Here is a 23,215-nt window from a genome sequence, read left to right as displayed (position 1 = left end):
GCGCCAGGGACCCGGGTTCGATTCCGGCCTCGGGCGACTGTCTGCGCGGAGTCTGCACGTTCTCCCCCGTGTCTGCGTGGGTTTCCTCCGGGTGCTCCGGTTTCCTCCCACAGTCCAAAGATGGGCAGGGTGGGCGGATTGGCCACGCTAAAATTGCCCCCTTAGTGCAGGAGCTCTTTCAGCGGGTGGGTGGGCCGGGATGACCTCCGCCTGCACTGTCGGGATTCTCGATGGTTCTAAGGCCTCGAGTTCAAAAGCGAGGGGTTTGAGTCAAAACGACACGGACCGCCGGTTTGGCCTCTCGGCTGAGGTTCTGCGTCCAGTTCTGGACGCCACACCTTCAGGGAAAGACGCGAAGGAATCAAGGGCGAAGGTGTGCGAAAGAACCCTGGGAATGGTTCCAAGAATGAGCAGCTTCAGCAACGTTGGCTAACTGGAGGATTTGTTCACCTTGGACAAGAGAAGGCGGAGGTTAAAAAAGAAAATCTTTAAACTTCATGAGGGGTGATCTGGGCAGAGTCGGGGAGGGAGAGGGGGGGCAGACACTGTGGTCCCATTGGCGCAAAGGTGGGGGAGCCAGAGGTCACCGGTTTGGGATCATTGGCAAAAGCGGCAATGGCGACCTTTCGCCCGGCGCGTGGTTAGGATCTGGAATGCGCTGAGTGAGGGGGAGACAGATTCAATCATGGTGGAATCCCAAAGAAACTGTCTTGTTATCTGACGCAAGAAAAATTGGGCGTGTGTGAGGGGGGGGGGGGGGGGGGGGGGGGAAAGGACGACAGCTCCTGCAGGGGGCTAGCACGGACGTGACCCGCCGAACGGCTGCCCCCCCCCCCCCCCCCCCCCCCCGCTACCGCGCGGCGATTCTGCGACTGACGGGGATTTCTTTTACCACCTGCAGGACGAGTTCCGCACGTGCTTCAGGGTCAGGGTGCAACTCATGGAGGCGCCGGGCTACGAGCCCCTGGGCGCGCTGTTCCCCGGCTGTGGCGAGGAGCCTGCGTACAGCCCGACCGCCCTCGTGATCGAGCACCCGCAGAGCGAGAAGGATCTGCTACCCAAGACTCCGGACGTGGAAAGTGTTCAGGTAAAACTGAGTTTTTTTTTGTCCTTTCCATGCCTTGATATCGAGGGCCCCCCCCCCCCCCCCCCCATTGAGCTCTGGATGGGGTTGGTGATGAGCACAGCAGACATGTCTCACTATGACCCATAAGACTTGCTGCTATAACCATAATTCACTCCATCCTGCGGTGTAGCCACGTTCTGTAGTAAGGACAGCTCGAATTGACGAGAGCATCTTTCCTGCAGCCCTGCTTCATGTGCACAACATGAGCAGGAAAATCAACTAGTCCAGCAAGCAGTTCTCACTCTGGGGATGCCTGGAGCAGCACAACTAGACAAAGCCCTTTGACAAGGAAACATCCAGACTCGAAACGTCAGCTCCCTTCCCGCTCCATAGATGCTGTCAGACCTGCTGAGATTCCCCAGTATTTCCTGGTTCTTTTGCTTTGACTAAGACACCCGCCCCGTTAGTTTGTAAAATAATTTGTGGCTAGCCCCGCATTTATTGACCATCCCGAATTGCCCTTCGGGAGCAAACCGCCTGAGTCCATGCGGTGTAGGTACACCCACAGTGCTGTTAGGGAGGGAGTTCCTGGATTTTGCCCCCAGCGACAGTGAAGGAACGGCCGATATATTTCCCAGTCGAGGTGGGGAGTGACTCGGAGGGGAACCTCCAGGTGGTGGGGTTCCCAGGTCTCTGCTGCCCTGGTCCTTCTAGATGGTAGAGGTGGTGGGTTTGGGAGGTGCTGCCTGAGGAGCCTTGGTGAGTTGCTGCCGTGCATCTTGTAGACGGTACACATGGCTGTCACTGTGCGTCGGTGGGGGAGGGAGTGAATGTTTTAGTTGGTGGAAGTGATGTCCCAGGGGAGTTACAATAGCAGAGACAAGCCCTAATCATGATGGAGAGTCAGTATGGGGAGAGAATACCCAGGGATTTTCCCCTCGGAGTCCCTCGAGTTCACAGATCTCACATTTCTTCCCCTGGTCAGTGCACTGCTGAACAGTTTACTCTTGATCCCCCTTTACTCCAAACTGTGAAATCCCACGCCCGTCCCGCACGTTTTTCCTCCCTCCTTTCAGACTCATCGACCTGGGGGACACGGAAGGGCGTGGGTCGACCCTGATACCTACCTACCTCTCTTTTTGCCAATCAGGTTCGCTACTTTGTCCACCAAAACGTGAAGTACGTGTGGAGCCCGCGCGGTCAGGCATTCCGCAAACTGGTTGCACTGGAGGAAGGGATTCCGTGCTCTGTGTTCCACGCCCGTTACAGCACCGGCCTGCCGGCGACCAGCAAGGACTATCGGTATGCGGGGGGGGGGGGGGGGGGGGGCACTGGGCCTGAGGCTCGGAGGGTGTACTGGGCTTGGGGTTGTGGTTTGGCTAGAATGTCAATAATGTGTACTCCTAGTGAAGGCTCACATTAACACCGCAATGAGGTTACTGCGAAAATCCCCTCGTCGCCACACTCCGGCGCCTGTTCGGGTCACAGAGGGAGAATTCAGAATGTCCAATTCACCCAACAAGCACGTCTTTCGGGACTTGTCGGAGGAAACCAGCACAGACACGGGGGGGGGGGGGGGGGGGGGGGAGAACGTGCAGACTCCGCACGGACAGTGACCCAAGCCGGGAATCGAACCCGGGACCCTGGCGCTGTGAAGCAGCAGATCTAACCCCCTGTGCCACCGTGCCATCCACTCTGCAACAGTACATATTTCCACAGCTCAAGATGCTTCACAGGAGAGAAACATCGAATATAATCTGCCCGCGCGCCATGCGAGGCAATGTCAGGACAAATGTTTGGTCAAGGAGGAAGGGTTATCAGGACCGACGGAACGCAGAAAAGAAGAGAGGGTAAAGTTTAAGGTGGGGTTGAGAATTCCACAGCTTCGGACCCCAGGCCTTGAAGATGTCACCAAGGTTGGAGCGCTAGACGCCGGCAAAGCGATTGGAGTGCAGCGATGGCGGAAGGTTGTCGGTCTGGGTTCCACTCCAGCTCGGCGTGTTCTGAGCCGGTGCCCCATCCAGAAGACATGTCTACGTCGACCCTGCCACTTTATCAAGTTATTTTGTTTGGCAAATGGACACCAGGCTTGCCTGACTCGTGCCAGAGGAATGTCAAACCGTCAGAAACCAGCAGGGGCTCTCGTTATCTCTAATGAGGCACAAATCTGTGATTGCAGAAACTCCAATACCAATGGCTGCACCGACGCACTTTACATTTCGAAGCCAGGGCTTAGCGGAGATGCTGCAAGCGCTAAAGGAGCCCTGGTTTCTCAGACTCACAGTACAGAAGAGGCCCCTCGGCCCATCGAGTCTGCACCATGATGAGGGGGGATAGATAAGAGTGGACGTTCAGAGACTATTTCCTCGGGTGGATGTAGCTGTTACAAGGGGGCATAACTATAAGGTTCGGGGTGGGAGATATAGGAGGGATGTCCGAGGTAGGTTCTTTACTCAGAGAGTGGTTAGGGTGTGGAATGGACTGCCTGCCGTGATAGTGGAGTCGGACACTTTAGGAACTCTCAAGCGGTTATTGGATAGGCACATGGAGCGCACCAGAATGACAGGGAGTGGGATAGCTTGATCTTGGTTTCGGACACGGCTCGGCACATCATCGAGGGCCGAAGGGCCTGTTCTGTGCTGTACTGTTCTATGTTCTATGATGCTTGAAAGACGCCTGACCTGCCCACCTCATCCCATTCGCCACCACTTGGCGTGGTTTTTAAAATAAATTTTGAGTACCCAATTCATTTTTTTTCCAATTAAGGGGCAATTTAGCGCGGCCAATCCACCCAGCCTGCACATCTTTGGGTTGTGGGGGGCGAAACCCACGCAGACACGGGGAGAATGTGCAAACCCCACACGGACAGTGACCCAGAGCCGGGATTGAACCCGGGACCTCGGCGCCGTGAGGCAGCAGTGCTAACCCACTGTGCCACCCTGCTGCCCCATAGCCTTGAATGTTATGGACATGCCAAGTGCTCATCCAGGTACATTGTAAAGGATGTGAGGCAACCCGCCTCTACCCCCCCCCTCCCAGGCCGTGCGTTCCAGACCGTCGCCACCCTTTGGGTAAAACTTTTCCTCAAATCCCCCCCCTAAACCTCCCACCCCTCACCTTGAAATTGTGTCCCCCCTCGTGACTGACCCTTCAACTAAGGGGAACAGCCGCTCCCTATCCACCCTGTCCGTGCCCCTCATAATCTTGTCCACCTCGAAATGGTCACCCCCTTGCCCTTCTGTGCTCCAGAGAAAACAGCCCAAGTCTACCCAACCTCGCTTCATAACTGAAATGTTAAACTTCGCAAGATTCCCGACCTTGGGAAACACATCCGTTGTCCAAAGCAGTGGGGGGTGTGTCACAGTTGGTGCGATGATACCGCCTTGCTTGACCGCTCCGTTGGCGAGGGTCACTGCTTGCACGTCATCGTGGATTAGGCGGGAGGGTGGTGACAAATGTCTTGAGGGCCAGCCCCATTGGAGGAGGATACTCCCGTAAGCCTTTGTGGTTGACGGAGCCAGAGGCATTTGTGGGGTTAGCGGCTGATGCCGTTCCTTGAGGACCAATTCCGCAATGCCCCTCGGTGAGTGAGAACGGCACCGCGAATCTGGCGGGAGTTCCTCAGCCCCCGGGAGGAGGCAACGGAGGAGATTCATTGCATCGATAGGTTATTGAGGAATGCACTTAACATCATACAATAGAATCCGGACCGTGCTGAAGGAGGCCATTCGGCCCATCGCCGTTCTTCTGAAAGAGCACCTTACATAGGGCCACTCCCCCGCCCTATCCCCGTAACCCCACCTAACCACATCTTTGGACACCTAAGGGGCAATTTCGCGTGGCCAATCTGCCCATCTTTGGACTGTGGGAGCAAACCGGAGCACCCGGAGGAAACCCGCACAGACACGGGGGAGAACGTGCAGACTCCGCACAGTCGCTGAATTGAACCCGGGTCCCCGACGCCATGAGGCTGCAGTGTTAACCCACGGTGCCACCGTGCCACCCTCGACACAGGGCGTTCTGTAGATTGTGGAGGGTCGAATGTAAGGTTCCAGCCAGGCATGCATTGGAGTCTCGTGGAAGCATGAAAGAGGGTTTCAGCCGCAGCTAAGATAGAGTCGGGCAGTGTTACGGAGGTGGACGTGGGCAGTCCCAGTCCCGATACAGAGTCAGGAGTTCACCTTTGGGTCAAATCTGTCACCAAAGTTGAGAAGCGTCTGATTGGGGCTCAGGCAGTTGCCGGAGAGAAAGATGGAGTGGTCCAGCTGGAGAATGGCCTTTCCGACATCGGCAGCAAGGCCATCCCTTTGTGCATCCCAGTGTTTAATTGGAGGAAGTGTCTGTCCAACCAACACTGGAAGGCGGTGGGTTAGGCAGTCCGATACTTCAGCAAGAATGGAGGAGCTCAGAGGGGTGGTGGCGAGGTAAAGCTGCGTGTGGCAATGTCCGTGTGGAAACTGACACTATCTCTTCGGATGATCTGAGGGGGCAGATTGCAGCTGGTAAAAAATAGGACCGGAAGGGGGGGACTTAGAGAAAGGACAGGCTGATTGGGAGGTAGCAACATGGGGAGCACCGTGCCCAGCACTGCTGCCTCACGGACAGCACCGTGCCCAGCACTGCTGCCTCACGGACAGCACCGTGCCCAGCACTGCTGCCTCACGGACAGCACCGTGCCCAGCACTGCTGCCTCACGGACAGCACCGTGCCACAGTGCCCAACACTGCTGCCTCACGGACAGCACCGTGCCCAACACTGCGGCCTCACGGACAGCACCGTGTCACAGTGCCCAACACAGCTGCCTCACGGACAGCACCGTGCCACAGTGCCCAACACTGCTGCCTCACGGACAGCACCGTGCCACAGTGCCCAACACAGCTGCCTCACGGACAGCACCGTGTCACAGTGCCCAACACAGCTGCCTTACGGACAGCACCGTGCCACAGTGCCCAACACAGCTGCCTCACGGACAGCACCGTGCCCAGCACTGCTGCCTCACGGACAGCACCGTGTCACAGTGCCCAACACTGCTGCCTCACGGACAGCACCGTGCCCAGCACTGCTGCCTCACGGACAGCACCGTGTCACAATGCCCAGCACTGCTGCCTCACGGACAGCACCGTGCCCAGCACTGCTGCCTCACGGACAGCACCGTGCCCAACACTGCTGCCTCACGGACAGCACCGTGTCACAGTGCCCAACACTGCTGCCTCACGGACAGCACCGTGTCACAGTGCCCAACACAGCTGCCTCACGGACAGCACCGTGTCACAGTGCCCAACACAGCTGCCTCACGGACAGCACCATGCCACAGTGCCCAACACAGCTGCCTCACGGACAGCACCGTGCCCAACACTGCTGCCTCACGGACAGCACCGTGCCCAACACTGCTGCCTCACGGACAGCACCGTGTCACAATGCCCAGCACTGCTGCCTCACGGACTGCACCGTGTCACAGTGCCCAACACTGCTGCCTCACGGACAGCACCGTGCCCAACACTGCTGCCTCACGGACTGCACCGTGCCCAACACTGCTGCCTCACGGACAGCATCGTGTCACAGTGCCCAACACTGCTGCCTCACAGACAGCACCGTGCCCAACACTGCTGCCTCACGGACAGCACCGTGCCCAACACTGCTGCCTCACGGACAGCACCGTCCCACAGTGCCCAACACTGCTGCCTCACGGACAGCATCGTGTCACAGTGCCCAACACTGCTGCCTCACAGACAGCACCGTGCCCAACACTGCTGCCTCACGGACAGCACCGTGCCCAACACTGCTGCCTCACGGACAGCACCGTGCCACAGTGCCCAACACTGCTGCCTCACGGACAGCACCGTGCCCAGCACAGCTGCCTCACGGACAGCACCGTGTCACAGTGCCCAACACTGCTGCCTCACGGACAGCACAGTGCCCAACACTGCTGCCTCACGGACAGCACCGTGCCACAGTGCCCAACACTGCTGCCTCACGGACAGCACCGTGCCACAGTGCCCAACACTGCTGCCTCACGGACAGCACCGTGCCCAGCACAGCTGCCTCACGGACAGCACCGTGTCACAGTGCCCAACACTGCTGCCTCACGGACAGCACCGTGCCCAACACTGCTGCCTCACGGACAGCACCGTGCCACAGTGCCCAACACTGCTGCCTCACGGACAGCACCGTGCCCAACACTGCTGCCTCACGGACAGCACCGTGTCACAGTGCCCAACACTGCTGCCTCACGGACAGCACCGTGTCACAGTGCCCAACACTGCTGCCTCACGGACAGCACCGTGTCACAGTGCCCAACACAGCTGCCTCACGGACAGCACCGTGTCACAGTGCCCAACACAGCTGCCTCACAGACAGCATCGTGCCACAGTGCCCAACACAGCTGCCTCACGGACAGCACCGTGTCACAGTGCCCAACACTGCTGCCTCACAGACAGCACCGTGCCCAACACTGCTGCCTCACGGACAGCACCGTGCCCAACACTGCTGCCTCACGGACAGCATCGTCCCACAGTGCCCAACACAGCTGCCTCACGGACAGCACCGTGCCACAGTGCCCAACACTGCTGCCTCACGGACAGCACCGTGCCACAGTGCCCAACACAGCTGCCTCACGGACAGCACCGTGCCACAGTGCCCAACACTGCTGCCTCACGGACAGCACCGTGCCACACTGCCCAACACTGCTGCCTCACGGACAGCACCGTGTCACAGTGCCCAACACAGCTGCCTCACGGACAGCACCGTCCCACAGTGCCCAACACTGCTGCCTCACGGACAGCACCGTGTCACAGTGCCCAACACAGCTGCCTCACGGACAGCACCGTCCCACAGTGCCCAACACTGCTGCCTCACGGACAGCACCGTGTCACAGTGCCCAACACAGCTGCCTCACGGACAGCACCGTGTCACAGTGCCCAACACAGCTGCCTCACGGACAGCACCGTGTCACAGTGCCCAACACAGCTGCCTCACGGACAGCACCGTGTCACAGTGCCCAACACAGCTGCCTCACGGACAGCACCGTGCCCAACACAGCTGCCTCACGGACAGCACCGTGTCACAGTGCCCAACACTGCTGCCTCACGGACAGCACCGTGCCCAACACAGCTGCCTCACGGACAGCACCGTGCCCAACACAGCTGCCTCACGGACAGCACCGTGCCCAACACTGCTGCCTCACGGACAGCACCGTGCCCAACACAGCTGCCTCACGGACAGCACCGTGTGACAGTGCCCAGCACTGCTGCCTCACGCACAGCACCGTGCCCAACACTGCTGCCTCACGGACAGCACCGTGTCACAGTGCCCAACACTGCTGCCTCACGGACAGCACCGTGCCCAACACTGCTGCCTCACGGACAGCACCGTGCCACAGTGCCCAACACTGCTGCCTCACGGACAGCACCGTGCCCAACACTGCAGCCTCACGGACAGCACCGTGTCACAGTGCCCAACACTGCTGCCTCACGGACAGCACCGTGCCCAACACTGCAGCCTCACGGACAGCACCGTGCCACAGTGCCCAACACTGCTGCCTCACGGACAGCACCGTGTCACAGTGCCCAACACTGCTGCCTCACGGACAGCACCGTGCCCAACACTGCGGCCTCACGGACAGCACCGTGTCACAGTGCCCAACACTGCTGCCTCACAGACAGCACCGTGTCACAGTGCCCAACACTGCTGCCTCACGGACAGCACCGTGCCCAACACTGCTGCCTCACGGACAGCACCGTGTCACAGTGCCCAACACAGCTGCCTCACGGACAGCACCGTGCCCAACACAGCTACCTCACGGACAGCACCGTGCCCAACACAGCTGCCTCACGGACAGCACCGTGCCCAACACAGCTGCCTCACGGACAGCACCGTGTCACACTGCCCAACACTGCCGCCTTACGGACAGCACCGTGCCACAGTGCCCAACACTGCTGCCTCACGGACAGCACCGTGCCACAGTGCCCAACACTGCTGCCTCACGGACAGCACCGTGTCACAGTGCCCAACACAGCTGCTTCACGGACAGCACCGTGTCACAGTGCCCAACACTGCTGCCTCACGGACAGCACCGTGCCCAACACTGCTGCCTCACGGACAGCACCGTGTCACAGTGCCCAACACTGCGGCCTCACGGACAGCACCGTGCCCAACACTGCTGCCTCACGGACAGCACCGTGTCACAGTGCCCAACACTGCTGCCTCACGGACAGCACCGTGCCCAACACTGCTGCCTCACGGACAGCACCGTGCCACAGTGCCCAACACTGCTGCCTCACGGACAGCACCGTGTCACAGTGCCCAACACTGCTGCCTCACGGACAGCAACGTGTCACAGTGCCCAACACTGCTGCCTCATGGACAGCACCGTGCCCAACACTGCTGCCTCACGGACAGCACCGTGCCACAGTGCCCAACACTGCTGCCTCACGGACAGCACCGTGCCCAACACTGCTGCCTCACGGACAGCACCGTGTCACAGTGCCCAACACTGCTGCCTCACGGACAGCACCGTGTCACAGTGCCCAACACTGCTGCCTCACGGACAGCACCGTGTCACAGTGCCCAACACTGCTGCCTCACGGACAGCACCGTCCCACAGTGCCCAACACTGCTGCCTCACGGACAGCACCGTGCCACATTGCCCAACACTGCTGCCTCACGGACAGCACCGTGTCACAGTGCCCAACACAGCTGCCTCACGGACAGCACCGTGCCCAGCACTGCTGCCTCACGGACAGCACCGTCCCACAGTGCCCAACACTGCTGCCTCACGGACAGCACCGTGCCACATTGCCCAACACTGCTGCCTCACGGACAGCACCGTGCCACATTGCCCAACACTGCTGCCTCACGGACAGCACCGTCCCACAGTGCCCAACACTGCTGCCTCACGGACAGCACCGTGCCACATTGCCCAACACTGCTGCCTCACGGACAGCACCGTCCCACAGTGCCCAACACTGCTGCCTCACGGACAGCACCGTGTCACAGTGCCCAACACTGCTGCCTCACGGACAGCACCGTGTCACAGTGCCCAACACTGCTGCCTCACGGACAGCACCGTGTCACAGTGCCCAACACTGCTGCCTCACGGACAGCACCGTGTCACAGTGCCCAACACTGCGGCCTCACGGACAGCACCGTGCCCAACACTGCTGCCTCACGCACAGCACCGTGTCACAGTGCCCAACACTGCTGCCTCACGGACAGCACCGTGCCCAACACTGCTGCCTCACGCACAGCACCGTGCCACAGTGCCCAACACTGCTGCCTCACGGACAGCACCGTGCCCAACACTGCTGCCTCACGGACAGCACCGTGCCCAACACTGCTGCCTCACGGACAGCACCGTGTCACAGTGCCCAACACTGCTGCCTCACGGACAGCACCGTGTCACAGTGCCCAACACTGCTGCCTCACGGACAGCACCGTGCCACACTGCCCAACACTGCTGCCTCACGGGCAGCACCGTGCCCAACACTGCTGCCTCACGGACAGCACCGTGTCACAGTGCCCAACACTGCTGCCTCACGGACAGCACCGTGCCACACTGCCCAACACTGCTGCCTCACGGACAGCACCGTGTCACAGTGCCCAGCACTGCTGCCTCACGGACAGCACCGTGCCCAACACTGCTGCCTCACGGACAGCACCGTGCCACAGTGCCCAACACTGCTGCCTCACGGACAGCACCGTGCCCAACACTGCTGCCTCACGGACAGCACCGTGTCACAGTGCCCAACACTGCTGCCTCACGGACAGCACCGTGCCACACTGCCCAACACTGCTGCCTCACGGACAGCACCGTGCCACACTGCCCAACACAGCTGCCTCACGGACAGCACCGTGCCCAACACTGCTGCCTCACGGACAGCACCGTGTCACAGTGCCCAACACTGCTGCCTCACGGACAGCACCGTGCCCAACACAGCTGCCTCACGGACAGCACCGTGCCACAGTGCCCAACACTGCTGCCTCACGGACAGCACCGTGCCCAACACTGCTGCCTCACGGACAGCACAGTGTCACAGTGCCCAACACTGCTGCCTCACGGACAGCACAGTGCCCAACACAGCTGCCTCACGGACAGCACCGTGTCACAGTGCCCAACACTGCTGCCTCACGGACAGCACCGTGCCACAGTGCCCAACACTGCTGCCTCACGGACAGCACCGTGCCCAACACTGCTGCCTCACGGACAGCACCGTGTCACAGTGCCCAACACTGCTGCCTCACGGACAGCACCGTGCCCAACACAGCTGCCTCACGGACAGCACCGTGTCACAGTGCCCAACACAGCTGCCTCACGGACAGCACCGTGTCACAGTGCCCAACACAGCTGCCTCACGGACAGCACCGTGTCACAGTGCCCAACACTGCTGCCTCACGGACAGCACCGTGTCACAGTGCCCAACACAGCTGCCTCACTGACAGCACCGTGCCACAGTGCCCAACACTGCTGCCTCACGGACAGCACCGTGTCACAGTGCCCAACACAGCTGCCTCACGGACAGCACCGTGTCACAGTGCCCAACACTGCTGCCTCACGGACAGCACCGTGTCACAGTGCCCAACACAGCTGCCTCACGGACAGCACCGTGCCACAGTGCCCAACACTGCTGCCTCACGGACAGCACCGTGTCACAGTGCCCAACACAGCTGCCTCACGGACAGCACCGTGTCACAGTGCCCAACACAGCTGCCTCACGGACAGCACCGTGCCACAGTGCCCAACACTGCTGCCTCACGGACAGCACCGTGCCACAGTGCCCAACACTGCTGCCTCACGGACAGCACCGTGCCACAGTGCCCAACACTGCTGCCTCACGGACAGCACCGTGCCCAACACTGCTGCCTCACGGACAGCACCGTGCCACAGTGCCCAACACTGCTGCCTCACAGACAGCACCGTGCCACAGTGCCCAACACTGCTGCCTCACAGACAGCACCGTGCCACACTGCCCAACACTGCTGCCTCACGGACAGCACCGTGCCCAACACAGCTGCCTCACGGACAGCACCGTGTCACAGTGCCCAACACTGCTGCCTCACGGACAGCACCGTGCCACAGTGCCCAACACTGCTGCCTCACAGACAGCACCGTGCCACACTGCCCAACACTGCTGCCTATCGGACGGTACTGCAGTTAGCTCTGCTGACTGCTGCCTCACGGCGGCAGGAACCCAGGTTATATTCCGCCCTCAGGTGACTGTCGGTGTGGAGTCTGCACGTCCCCGTCCCCCCATGTCTCCGTGGGTTTCCTCAGGGTGCTCCAGATTCCTCCCTACAGTCCCAACGGTGGATTGACCATGTTAAATTGCCCCCTTAAGTGTTGAAGTATGTGCAGGGTAGGTGGGGTTACGGGGGTAGGATGGGGGAGTGGGACTGGGGCGAGTGCTCTTTTGGAGGGGCCGGTGCAGGCTCGATGGGCCGAAAGGCCTCCGTCTGAATTCCACGGGGCACATTCGAGGACTGCAGAGAGGAAATGGAGGTTTGCGAGGGTGGAGGGGGGCCGGTTGTTCCCTGTGGTCGGGGGTCGGGGGGGCGGGGGGGGGGGCGAGTGGAGAGTACATTCTGGCCGTCTGTTCTGGCTGGGTGATTGCAGGAGGGCTGGGGGGCAGAAGGTGTTGGCTGTACTCTGAGGATCTGGGTTTGCCTCCAAACTCTAAATTGTTCTCCCTCTGCAGGAAACTCTTTTACGGAGAGAATCAGATTGACGTGAAAGTGCCTTCAATCCCTCGGCTCCTGGTGAAGGAGGTAAGGCCTTTGGGGAACGGAACCGTACACACGCAGTTGCTGCTGTTACAACGGGCGAGACTCTTGCTTGACTCTGCTCGCCATCTGATATTCCGTCATCGTGACATGGCCATGTGCTAAGTTGATCAAAGCCTGAATCGTACACGGGCAGTGCCAGCTGTAGTGTAGAGGGAGCTTTACTCTGTATCTAACCCCGTGCTGTACCTGTCCTGGGAGTGTTTGATGGGGACAGTGCAGAGGGAGCTTTACTCTGTATCTAACCCCGTGCTGTACCTGTCGTTGGAGTGATTGATGGGGACAGTGTAGAGGGAGCTTTCCTCTGTATCTAACCCCATGCTGTATCTGTCCTGGGAATGTTTGATGGGGACAGCATAGAGGGAGCTTTACTCTGTATCTAACCCCGTGCTGTACCTGTCCTGGGAGTGTTTGATGGGGACAGTGTAGAGGGAGCTTTACTCTGTATCTAACCCCGTGCTCTACCTGTCCTGGGAGTGTTTGATGGGGACAGTTTAGAGGGAGCTTTACTCTGTATCTCACGCCGTGCTGTACCTGTCCTGGGAGTGTTTGATGGGGACAGTGTGGAGGGAGCTTTACTCTGTATCTAACCCCGTGCTGTACATGTCCTGGGAGTGTTTGATGGGGACAGTGGAGAGGGAGCTTTACTCTGTATCTAACCCTGTGTTGTACCTGTCCTGGTAGTGTTTGATGGGGACAGTGTAGAGGGAGCTTTACTCTGTATCTAACCCCGTGTTGTACCTGTCCTGGTAGTGTTTGATGGGGACAGTGTAGAGGCAGCTTTACTCTGTATCTAACCCCGTGCTGCACCTGTCCTGGGAGTGTTTGATGGGGACAGTGTAGAGGGAGCTTTACTCTGTATCTAACCCCGTGCTGTACCTGTCCTGGGAGTGTTTGATGGGGACAGTGTGGAGGGAGCTTTACTCTGTATCTAACCCGTGCTGTACCTGTCCTGGGAGCGTTTCATGGGGACAGTGTAGAGGGAGCTTTACTCTGTATCTAACCCCGTGCTGTACCTGTCCTGGGAGTGTTTGATGGGGTCAGTGTTGAGGGAGCTTTATTCTGTATCTAACCCCGTGCTGTACCTGTCCTGGGAGTGTTTGATGGGGACAGTTTAGAGGGAGCTTTACTCTGTATCTACCCCGTGCTGCACCTGTCCTGGGAGTGTTTGATGGGGACAGTGTAGAGGGAGCTTTACTCTGTATCTAACCCCGTGCTGTACCTGTCCTGGGAGTGTTTGATGGGGACAGTGTAGAGGGAGCTTTACTCTGTATCTAACCCCGTGCTGTACCTGTCCTGGGAGTGTTTGATGGGGACAGTTTAGAGGGAGCTTTACTCTGTATCTACCCCGTGCTGCACCTGTCCTGGGAGTGTTTGATGGGGACAGTGTAGAGGGAGCTTTACTCTGTATCTAACCCCGTGCTGTATCTGTCCTGGGAGTGTTTGATGGGGACAGTGTAGAGGGAGCTTTACTCTGTATCTAACCCGTGCTGTACCTGTCCTGGGAGTGTTTGATTGGAACAGTGTAGAGGGAGCTTTCCTCTGTATCTAACCCCATGCTGTATCTGTCCTGGGAATGTTTGATGGGGACAGCATAGAGGGAGCTTTACTCTGTATCTAACCCCGTGCTGTACCTGTCCTGGGAGTGTTTGATGGGGACAGTTTAGAGGGAGCTTTACTCTGGATATAACCCCGGGCTGTACCTGTCCTGGGAGTGTTTTATGGGGACAGTGTAGAGAGAGCTTTACTCTGTATCTACCCCCGTGCTCTACCTGTCCTGGGAGTGTTTGATGGGGACAGTTTAGAGGGAGCTTTACTCTGTATCTCACGCCGTGCTGTACCTGTCCTGGGAGTGTTTGATGGGGACAGTGTGGAGGGAGCTTTACTCTGTATCTAACCCCGTGCTGTACCTGTCCTGGGAGTGTTTGATGGGGACAGTGGAGAGGGAGCTTTACTCTGTATCTAACCCTGGGTTGTACCTGTCCTGGTAGTGTTTGATGGGGACAGTGTAGAGGGAGCTTTACTCTGTATCTAACCCCGTGTTGTACCTGTCCTGGTAGTGTTTGATGGGGACAGTGTAGAGGCAGCTTTACTCTGTATCTAACCCCGTGCTGCACCTGTCCTGGGAGTGTTTGATGGGGACAGTGTAGAGGGAGCTTTACTCTGTATCTAACCCCGTGCTGTACCTGTCCTGGGAGTGTTTGATGGGGACAGTGTGGAGGGAGCTTTACTCTGTATCTAACCCGTGCTGTACCTGTCCTGGGAGCGTTTCATGGGGACAGTGTAGAGGGAGCTTTACTCTGTATCTAACTCCGTGCTGTACCTGTCCTGGGAGTGTTTGTTGGGGACAGTGTAGAGGGAGCTTTACTCTGTATCTAACCCCGTGCTGTACCTGTCCTGGGATTGTTTGATGGGGTCAGTGTTGAGGGAGCTTTATTCTGAATCTAACCCCGTGCTGTACCTGTCCTGGGAGTGTTTGATGGGGACAGTTTAGAGGGAGCTTTACTCTGTATCTACCCCGTGCTGCACCTGTCTTGTGAGTGTTTGATGGGGACAGTGTAGAGGGAGCTTTACTCTGTAGCTAACCCCGTGCTGTACCTGTCCTGGGACTGTTTGATGGGGACAGTGTAGAGGGAGCTTTACTCTGTATCTAACCCCGTGCTGTACCTGTCCTGAGAGTGTTTGATGGGGACAGTTTAGAGGGAGCTTTACTCTGTATGTACCCCGTGCTGCACCTGTCCTGGGAGTGTTTGATGGGGACAGTGTAGAGGGAGCTTTACTCTGTATCTAACCCCGTGCTGTACCTGTCCTGGGAGTGTTTGATGGGGACAGTGTAGAGGGAGCTTTACTCTGTATCTAACCCCGTGCTGTACCTGTCCTGGGAGTGTTTGATGGGGACAGTGTAGAGGGAGCTTTACTCTGTATCAAACCCCGTGCTGTACCTGTCCTGGGAGTGTTTGATGGGGACAGTTTAGAGGGAGCTTTACTCTGTATTTAACCCCGGGCTGTACCTGTCCTGGGAGTGTTTGATGTGGACAGTGTAGAGGAAGCTTTACTCTGTATCTAACCCCGTGCTGTACCTGTCCTGGGAGTGTTTGATGGGGACAGTGTAGAGGGAGCTTTATTCTGTATCTAACCCCGTGCTGTACCTGTCCTGGGAGTGTTTGATGGGGACAGTGTGGAGGGAGCTTTACTCTGTATCTAACCCCGTGCTGTACCTGTCCTGGGAGTGTTTGATGGGGTGAGTGTAGAGGGAGCTTTATTCTGTATCTAACCCCGTGCTGTACCTGTCCTGGGAGTGTTTGATGGGGACAGTTTAGAGGGAGCTTTACTCTGTATCTACCCCGTGCTGCACCTGTCCTGGGAGTGTTTGATGGGGACAGTGTGGAGGGAGCTTTACTCTGTATCTAACCCGTGCTGTACCTGTCCTGGGAGTGTGTGATGTGGACAGTGTAGAGGAAGCTTTACTCTGTATCTAACCCCGTGCTGTACCTGTCCTGGGAGTGTTTGTTGGGGACAGTGTAGAGGGAGCTTTACTCTGTATCTAACCCCGTGCTGTACCTGTCCTGGGAGTGTTTGATGGGGTCAGTGAAGAGGGAGCTTTACTCTGTATCTAACCCCGTGCTGTACCTGTCCTGGGAGTGTTTGATGGGGACAGTGTAGAGGGAGCTTTACTCTGTATCTAACCCTGTGTTGTACCTGTCCTGGTAGTGTTTGATGGGGACAGTGTAGAGGGAGCTTTACTCTGTATCTAACCCCGTGCTGTACCTGTCCTGGGAGTGTTTGATGGGGACAGTGTAGAGGGAGCTTTACTCTGTATCTAACCCCGTGCTGTACCTGTCCTGAAAGTGTTTGATGGGGACAGTTTAGAGGGAGCTTTACTCTGTATCTACCCCGTGCTGCACCTGTCCTGTGAGTGTTTGATGGGGACAGTGTAGAGGGAGCTTTACTCTGTAGCTAACCCCGTGCTGTACCTGTCCTGGGAGTGTTTGTTGGGGACAGTGTAGAGGGAGCTTTACTCTGTATCTAACCCCGTGCTGTACCTGTCCTGGGAGTGTTTGATGGGGACAGTTTAGAGGGAGCTTTACTCTGTATCTACCCCGTGCTGCACCTGTCCTGTGAGTGTTTGATGGGGACAGTGTAGCGGGAGCTTTACTCTGTAGCTAACCCCGTGCTGTACCTGTCCTGGGAGTGTTTGATGGGGACAGTGTAGAGGGAGCTTTACTCTGTATCTAACCCCGTGCTGTACCTGTCCTGGGAGTGTTTGATGGGGACAGTTTAGAGGGAGCTTTACTCTGTATCTACCCCGTGCTGCACCTGTCCTGGGAGTGTTTGATGTGGACAGTGTAGAGGAAGCTTTACTCTGTATCTAACCCCGTGCTGTACCTGTCCTGGGAGTGTTTGATGGGGACAGTGTAGAGGGAGCTTTACTCTGTATCTAACCCCGTGCTGTACCTGTCCTGGGAGTGTTTGATGGGGACAGTGTGGAGGGAGCTTTACTCTGTATCTAACCCGTGCTGTACCTGTCCTGGGAGTGTTTGATGTGGACAGTGTAGAGGAAGCTTCACTCTGTATCTAACCCCGTGCTGTACCTGTCCTGGGAGTGTTTGATGGGGACAGTGTAGAGGGAGCTTTATTCTGTATCTAACCCCGTGCTGTACCTGTCCTGGGAGTGTTTGATGGGGACAGTGTGGAGGGAGCTTTACTCTGTATCTAACCCCGTGCTGTACCTGTCCTGGGAGTGTTTGATGGGGTCAGTGTAGAGGGAGCTTTATTCTGTATCTAACCCCGTGCTGTACCTGTCCTGGGAGTGTTTGATGGGGACAGTTTAGAGGGAGCTTTACTCTGTATCTACCCCGTGCTGCACCTGTCCTGGGAGTGTTTGATGGGGACAGTGTAGAGGGAGCTTTACTCTGTATCTAACCCCGTGCTGTACCTGTCCTGGGAGTGTTTGATGGGGACAGTGTGGAGGGAGCTTTACTCTGTATCTAACCCCGTGCTGTACCTGTCCTGGGAGTGTTTGATGGGGACAGTGTAGAGGGAGCTTTACTCTGTATCTAACCCCGTGCTGTACCTGTCCTGGGAGTGTTTGTTGGGGACAGTGTAGAGGGAGCTTTACTCTGTATCTAACCCCGTGCTGTACCTGTCCTGGGAATGTTTGATGGGATCAGTGTAGAGGGAGCTTTATTCTGTATCTAACCCTGTGCTGTACCTGTCCTGGGAGTGTTTGTTGGGGACAGTGTAGAGGGAGCTTTACTCTGTATCTAACCCCGTGCTGTACCTGTCATGAGAGTGTTTGATGGGGTCAGTTTAGAGGGAGCTTTATTCTGTATCTAACCCCGTGCTGTACCTGTCCTGGGAGTGTTTGATGGGGACAGTGTAGAGGGAGCTTTACTCTGTATCTAACCCTGTGTTGTCCCTGTCCTGGTAGTGTTTGATGGGGACAGTGTAGAGGGAGCTTTAATCTGTATCTAACCCCGTGTTGTACCTGTCCTGGTAGTGTTTGATGGGGACAGTGTAGAGGGAGCTTTACTCTGTAACTCACACCGTGCTGTACCTGTCCTGGGAGTGTTTGATGGGACAGTGTAGAGGGAGCTTTACTCTGTATCTAACCCCGTTCCGTACCTGTCCTGGGAGTGTTTGATGGGGAAAGTGTAGAGGGAGCTTTACTCTGTATCTAACCCCGTACTGTACCTCTCCTGCGAGTGTTTGATGGGGACAGTGTAGAGATAGCTTTAAACTGTATCTAACCCCGCGCTGTACCTGTCCTGGGAGTGTTTGATGGGGACAGTGTAGAGGGAGCTTTACTCTGTATCTAACCCCGTGTTCTACCTGTCCTGGTAGTGTTTGATGGGGACAGTGTAGAGGGAGCTTTACTCTGTATCTAACCCCGTACTGTACCTGTCCTGGGAGTGTTTGATGGGACAGTGTAGAGGGAGCTTTACTCTGTATCTCACCCCGTGCTGTACCTGTCCTGGGAGTGTTTGATGGGACAGTGTAGAGGGAACTTTACTCTGTATCTAACCCCGTGTTGTACCTGTCCTGGTAGTGTTTGATGGGGACAGTGTAGAGGGAGCTTTACTCTGTAACTAACCCCGTGTTGTCCCTGTCCTGGGAGTGTTTGATGGGAAATTGTAGAGGGAGCTTTACTCTGGATCTAACCCCGTACTGTACCTGTCCTGGGAGTGTTTGATGGGGACAGTGTAGAGGGAGCTTTACTCTGTATCTAACCCCGTGCTGTACCTGTCCTGGGAGTGTTTGATGGGGACAGTGTAGAGGGAGCTTTACTCTGTATCTAACCCCGTGCTGTACCTGTCCTGGGAGTGTTTGATGGGGACAGTGTCATGGGAGCTTTACTCTGTAACTAACCCCGTGCTGTACCTGTCCTGGGAGTGTTTGATGGGAAATTGTAGAGGGAGCTTTACTCTGTATCTCACCCCGTGCTGAACCTGTCCTGGGAGTGTTTGATGGGGACAGTGTAGAGGGAGCTTTACTCTGTATCTAACCCCGTGCTGTACCTGTCCTGGGAGTGTTTGATGGGGACATGTAGAGGGAGCTTTACTCTGGATCTAACCCCGTGCTGTACCTGTCCTGGGAGTGTTTGATGGGGACAGTGTAGAGGGAGCTTTACTCTGTATCTAACCCCGTGCTGTACCTGTCCTGGGAGTGTTTGATGGGGACAGTGTAGAGGAAGCTTTACTCTGTGTCTAACCCCGTGCTGTACCTGTCCTGGGAGTGTTTGATGGGGACAGTGTAGAGGGAGCTTTACTCTGTATCTAACCCCGTGCTGTGCCTGTCCTGGGAGTGTTTGATGGGGACAGTGTAGAGGGAGCTTTACTCTGTAACTTACACCGTGCTGTACCTGTCCTGGGAGTGTTTGATGGGGACAGTGTAGAGGGAGCTTTACTCTGTATCTAACCCCGTGCTGTACCTGTCCTGGGAGTGTCTGAAGGGGACAGTGTTGAGGGAGCTTTACTCTGTATCTAACCCCGTGCTGTACCTGTCCTGGGAGTGTTTGTTGGGGACCATGTAGAGGTAGCTTTACTCTGTATGTAACTCCGTGCTGTACCTGACCTGGGAGTGTTTGATGGGGACAGTGGAGAGGGAGCTTCACTCTGTATCTAACCCCGTGCTGTAGCTGTCCTGGGAGTGTTTGTTGGGCACAGTGTAGAGGGAGCTTTACTCTGTATGTAACCCGTGCTGTCCCTGTCCTGGGAGTGTTTGATGGGGACAGTGTAGAGGGAGCTTTACTCTGTATCTAACCCCGTGCTGTACCTGTCCTGGAAGTGTTTGATGGGGACAGTGTCGAGGGAGCTTTACTCTGTATCTAACCCCGTGCTGTACCTGTCCTGGGAGTGTTTGATGGGGACAGTGTAGAGGGAGCTTTACTCTGTATCTAACCCCGCGCTGTACCTGTCCTGGGAGTGTTTGATGGGGACAGTGTAGGGGGAGCTTTACTCTGTATCTAACCCCGTGCTGTACCTGTCCTGGGAGTGTTTGATGGGGTCAGTGTAGAGGGAGCTTTTATCTGTATCTAACCCTGTGCTGTACCTGTCCTGGGAGTGTTTGATGGGGACAGTGTAGAGGGAGCTTTACTCTGTAACTAACCCCGTGCTGTACCTGTCCTGGGAGTGTTTGAAGGTAAAGTGTAGAGGGAGTTTTACTCTGTATCTAACCCCGTACTGTATCTCTCCTGGAAGTGTTTGATGGGGACAGTGTAGAGAGAGCTTTACACTGTATCTAACCCCACGCTGTACCTGTCCTGCGAGTGTTTGATGGGGATAGTGTAGAGGGAGCTTTACTCTGTAACTAACCCCGTGCTGTACCTGTCCTGGGAGTGTTTGATGGGAAATTGTAGAGGGATCTTTACTCTGTATCTAACCCCGTGCTGAACCTGTCCTGGGAGTGTTTGATGGGAACAGTGTAGAGGGAGCTTTACTCTGTATCTAACCCCGTGCTGTACCTGTCCTGGGAGTGTTTGATGGGGACAGTGTAGAGGGAGCTTTACTCTGTATCTAACCCCGTGCTGTACCTGACCTGGGAGTGTTTGATGGGGACAGTGTAGAGGGAGCTTTACTCTGTATCTAACCCCGTGCTGTACCTGTCCTGGGAGTGTTTGATGGGACAGTGTAGAGGGAGCTTTAATCTGTATCTAACCCTGTGTTGTACCTGTCCTGGGAGTGTTTAATGGGGACAGTGTAGAGGGAGCTTTACTCTATCTTACCCCGTGCTGTACCTGTCCTGGGAGTGTTTGATGGGGACAGTGTAGACGGAACTTTACTCTGTATCTAACCCCATGCTGTACCTGTCCTGGGAGTGTCTGATGGGGACAGTGTTGAGGGAGCTTTACTCTGTATCTAACCCCGTGCTGTACCTGTCCTTGGAGTGTTTGATGGGACAGTGTAGAGGGAGCTTTACTCTGTATCTAACCCCGTTCCGTACCTGTCCTGGGAGTGTTTGATGGGGACAGTGTAGAGTGAACTTTCCTCTGTATCTAACCCCGTACTGTACCTGTCCTGGGAGTGTTTGATGGGACAGTGTAGATGGAGCTTTACTCTGTATCTCACCCCGTGCTGTACCTGTCCTGGGAGTGTTTGATGGGACTGTGTAGAGGGAACTTTACTCTGTATCTAACCCCGTGTTGTACTTGTCCTGGTAGTGTTTGATGGGGACAGTGTAGAGGGAGCTTTACTCTGTAACTAACCCCGTGCTGTACCTGTCCTGGGAGTGTTTGAAGGGAAAGTGTAGAGGGAGCTTTACTCTGTATCTAACCCCGTACTGTATCTCTCCTGGAAGTGTTTGGTGGGGACAGTGTAGAGAGAGCTTTACACTGGATCTAACCCCGCGCTGTACCGGTCCTGCGAGTGTTTGATGGGGATAGTGTAGAGGGAGCTTTACTCTGTATCTAATCCCATGTTGTACCTGTCTTGGTAGTTTTTGAATGGGACAGTGTCGAGGGAGCTTTACTCTAACTAACCCCGTGCTGTACCTGTCCTGGGAGTGTTTGATGGGAAATGGTAGAGGGAGCTTTACGCTCTATCTAACCCCGTGCTGAACCAGTCCTGGGAGTGTTTGATGGGGACAGTGTAGAGGGAGCTTTATTCTGTATCTAACCCCGTGCTGTACCTGTCCTGGTAGTGTTTGATGGGGACATGTAGAGGGAGCTTTACTCTGTATCTAACCCCGTGCTGTACCTGTCCTGGGAGTGTTTGATGGGGACAGTGTAGAGGGAGCTTTACTCTGTATCTAACCCCGTGCTGTACCTGTCCTGGGAGTGTTTGATGGGACAGTGTAGAGGGAGCTTTACTCTGTATCTAACCCTGTGTTGTACCTGTCCTGGGAGTGTTTGATGGGGACAGTGTAGAGGGAGCTTTACTCTGTATCTAACCCCGTGCTGTACCTGTACTGGGAGTGTTTGATGGGGACGGTGTAGAGGGAGCTTTACTCTGTATCTAACCCCGTGCTGTACCTGTCCTGGGAGTGTTTGATGGGGACAGTGTAGAGGGAGCTTTACTCTGTATCTAACCCCGTGCTGTACCTGTCCTGGGAGTGTTTGATGGGGACAGTGTAGAGGGAGCTTTACTCTGTATCTAACCCCGTGCTGTACCTGTCCTGGGAGTGTCTGATGGGGACAGTGTAGAGGGAGCTTTACTCTGTATCTTACCCCGTGCTGTACCTGTCCTGGGAGTGTTTGATGGGGACAGTGTAGAGGGAACTTTACTCTGTATCTAACCCCATGCTGTACCTGTCCTGGGAGTGTCTGATGGGGACAGTGTTGAGGGAGATTTACTCTGTATCGAACCCCGCCCCGTACCTGTCCTGGGAGTGTTTGATGGGGACAGTGTGGGGGGAACTTTACTCTGTATCTAACCCCGTGCTGTACCTGTCCTGGGAGTGTCTGAAGGGGACAGTGTTGAGAGACCTTTACTCTGTATGTAACCCCGTGCTGTCCCTGTCCTGGGAGTGTTTGTTGGGGACAGTGTAGAGGGAGCTTTACTCTGTATCTAACCCCGTGCTGTACCTGTCCTGGGAGTGTTTGTTGGGGACCGTGTAGAGGTAGCTTTACTCTGTATGTAACTCCGTGCTGTACCTGACCTGGGAGTGTTTGATGGGGACAGTGTAGAGGGAGCTTCACTCTGTATCTAACCCCGTGCTGTACCTGTCCTGGGAGTGTTTGATGGGGACAGTGTAGAGGGAGCTTTACTCTGTATCTAACCCCGTGCTGTACCTGTCCTGGGAGTATTTGAGGGGGACAGTGTCGAGGGAGCTTTACTCCGTATCTAACCCCGTGCTGTACCTGTCCTGGGAGTGTTTGATGGGGACAGTGTACAGGGAGCTTTACTCTGTATCTAACTCCGTGCTGTACCTGTCCTG

General features: G+C 56.4%; 1 protein-coding gene across 1 annotated transcript in view; it reads left to right on the top strand.

Moving 5' to 3' along the window:
• Nucleotides 1-23,215, top strand: part of LOC140404753 (polyamine-transporting ATPase 13A3-like) — a 189,982-nt gene that overhangs the window by 2,128 nt on the left and 164,639 nt on the right. The window contains 3 exon segments of the mRNA XM_072493467.1: nucleotides 902-1,087; nucleotides 2,217-2,368; nucleotides 12,757-12,826. Coding sequence (XP_072349568.1) covers nucleotides 902-1,087; nucleotides 2,217-2,368; nucleotides 12,757-12,826 — 408 coding nt within the window.

This window comes from Scyliorhinus torazame, chromosome 31, assembly GCF_047496885.1.
Source record: "Scyliorhinus torazame isolate Kashiwa2021f chromosome 31, sScyTor2.1, whole genome shotgun sequence".
In the NCBI taxonomy this organism is placed as follows: domain Eukaryota; kingdom Metazoa; phylum Chordata; class Chondrichthyes; order Carcharhiniformes; family Scyliorhinidae; genus Scyliorhinus; species Scyliorhinus torazame.
This window is presented reverse-complemented; position numbering and strand designations above follow the sequence as displayed.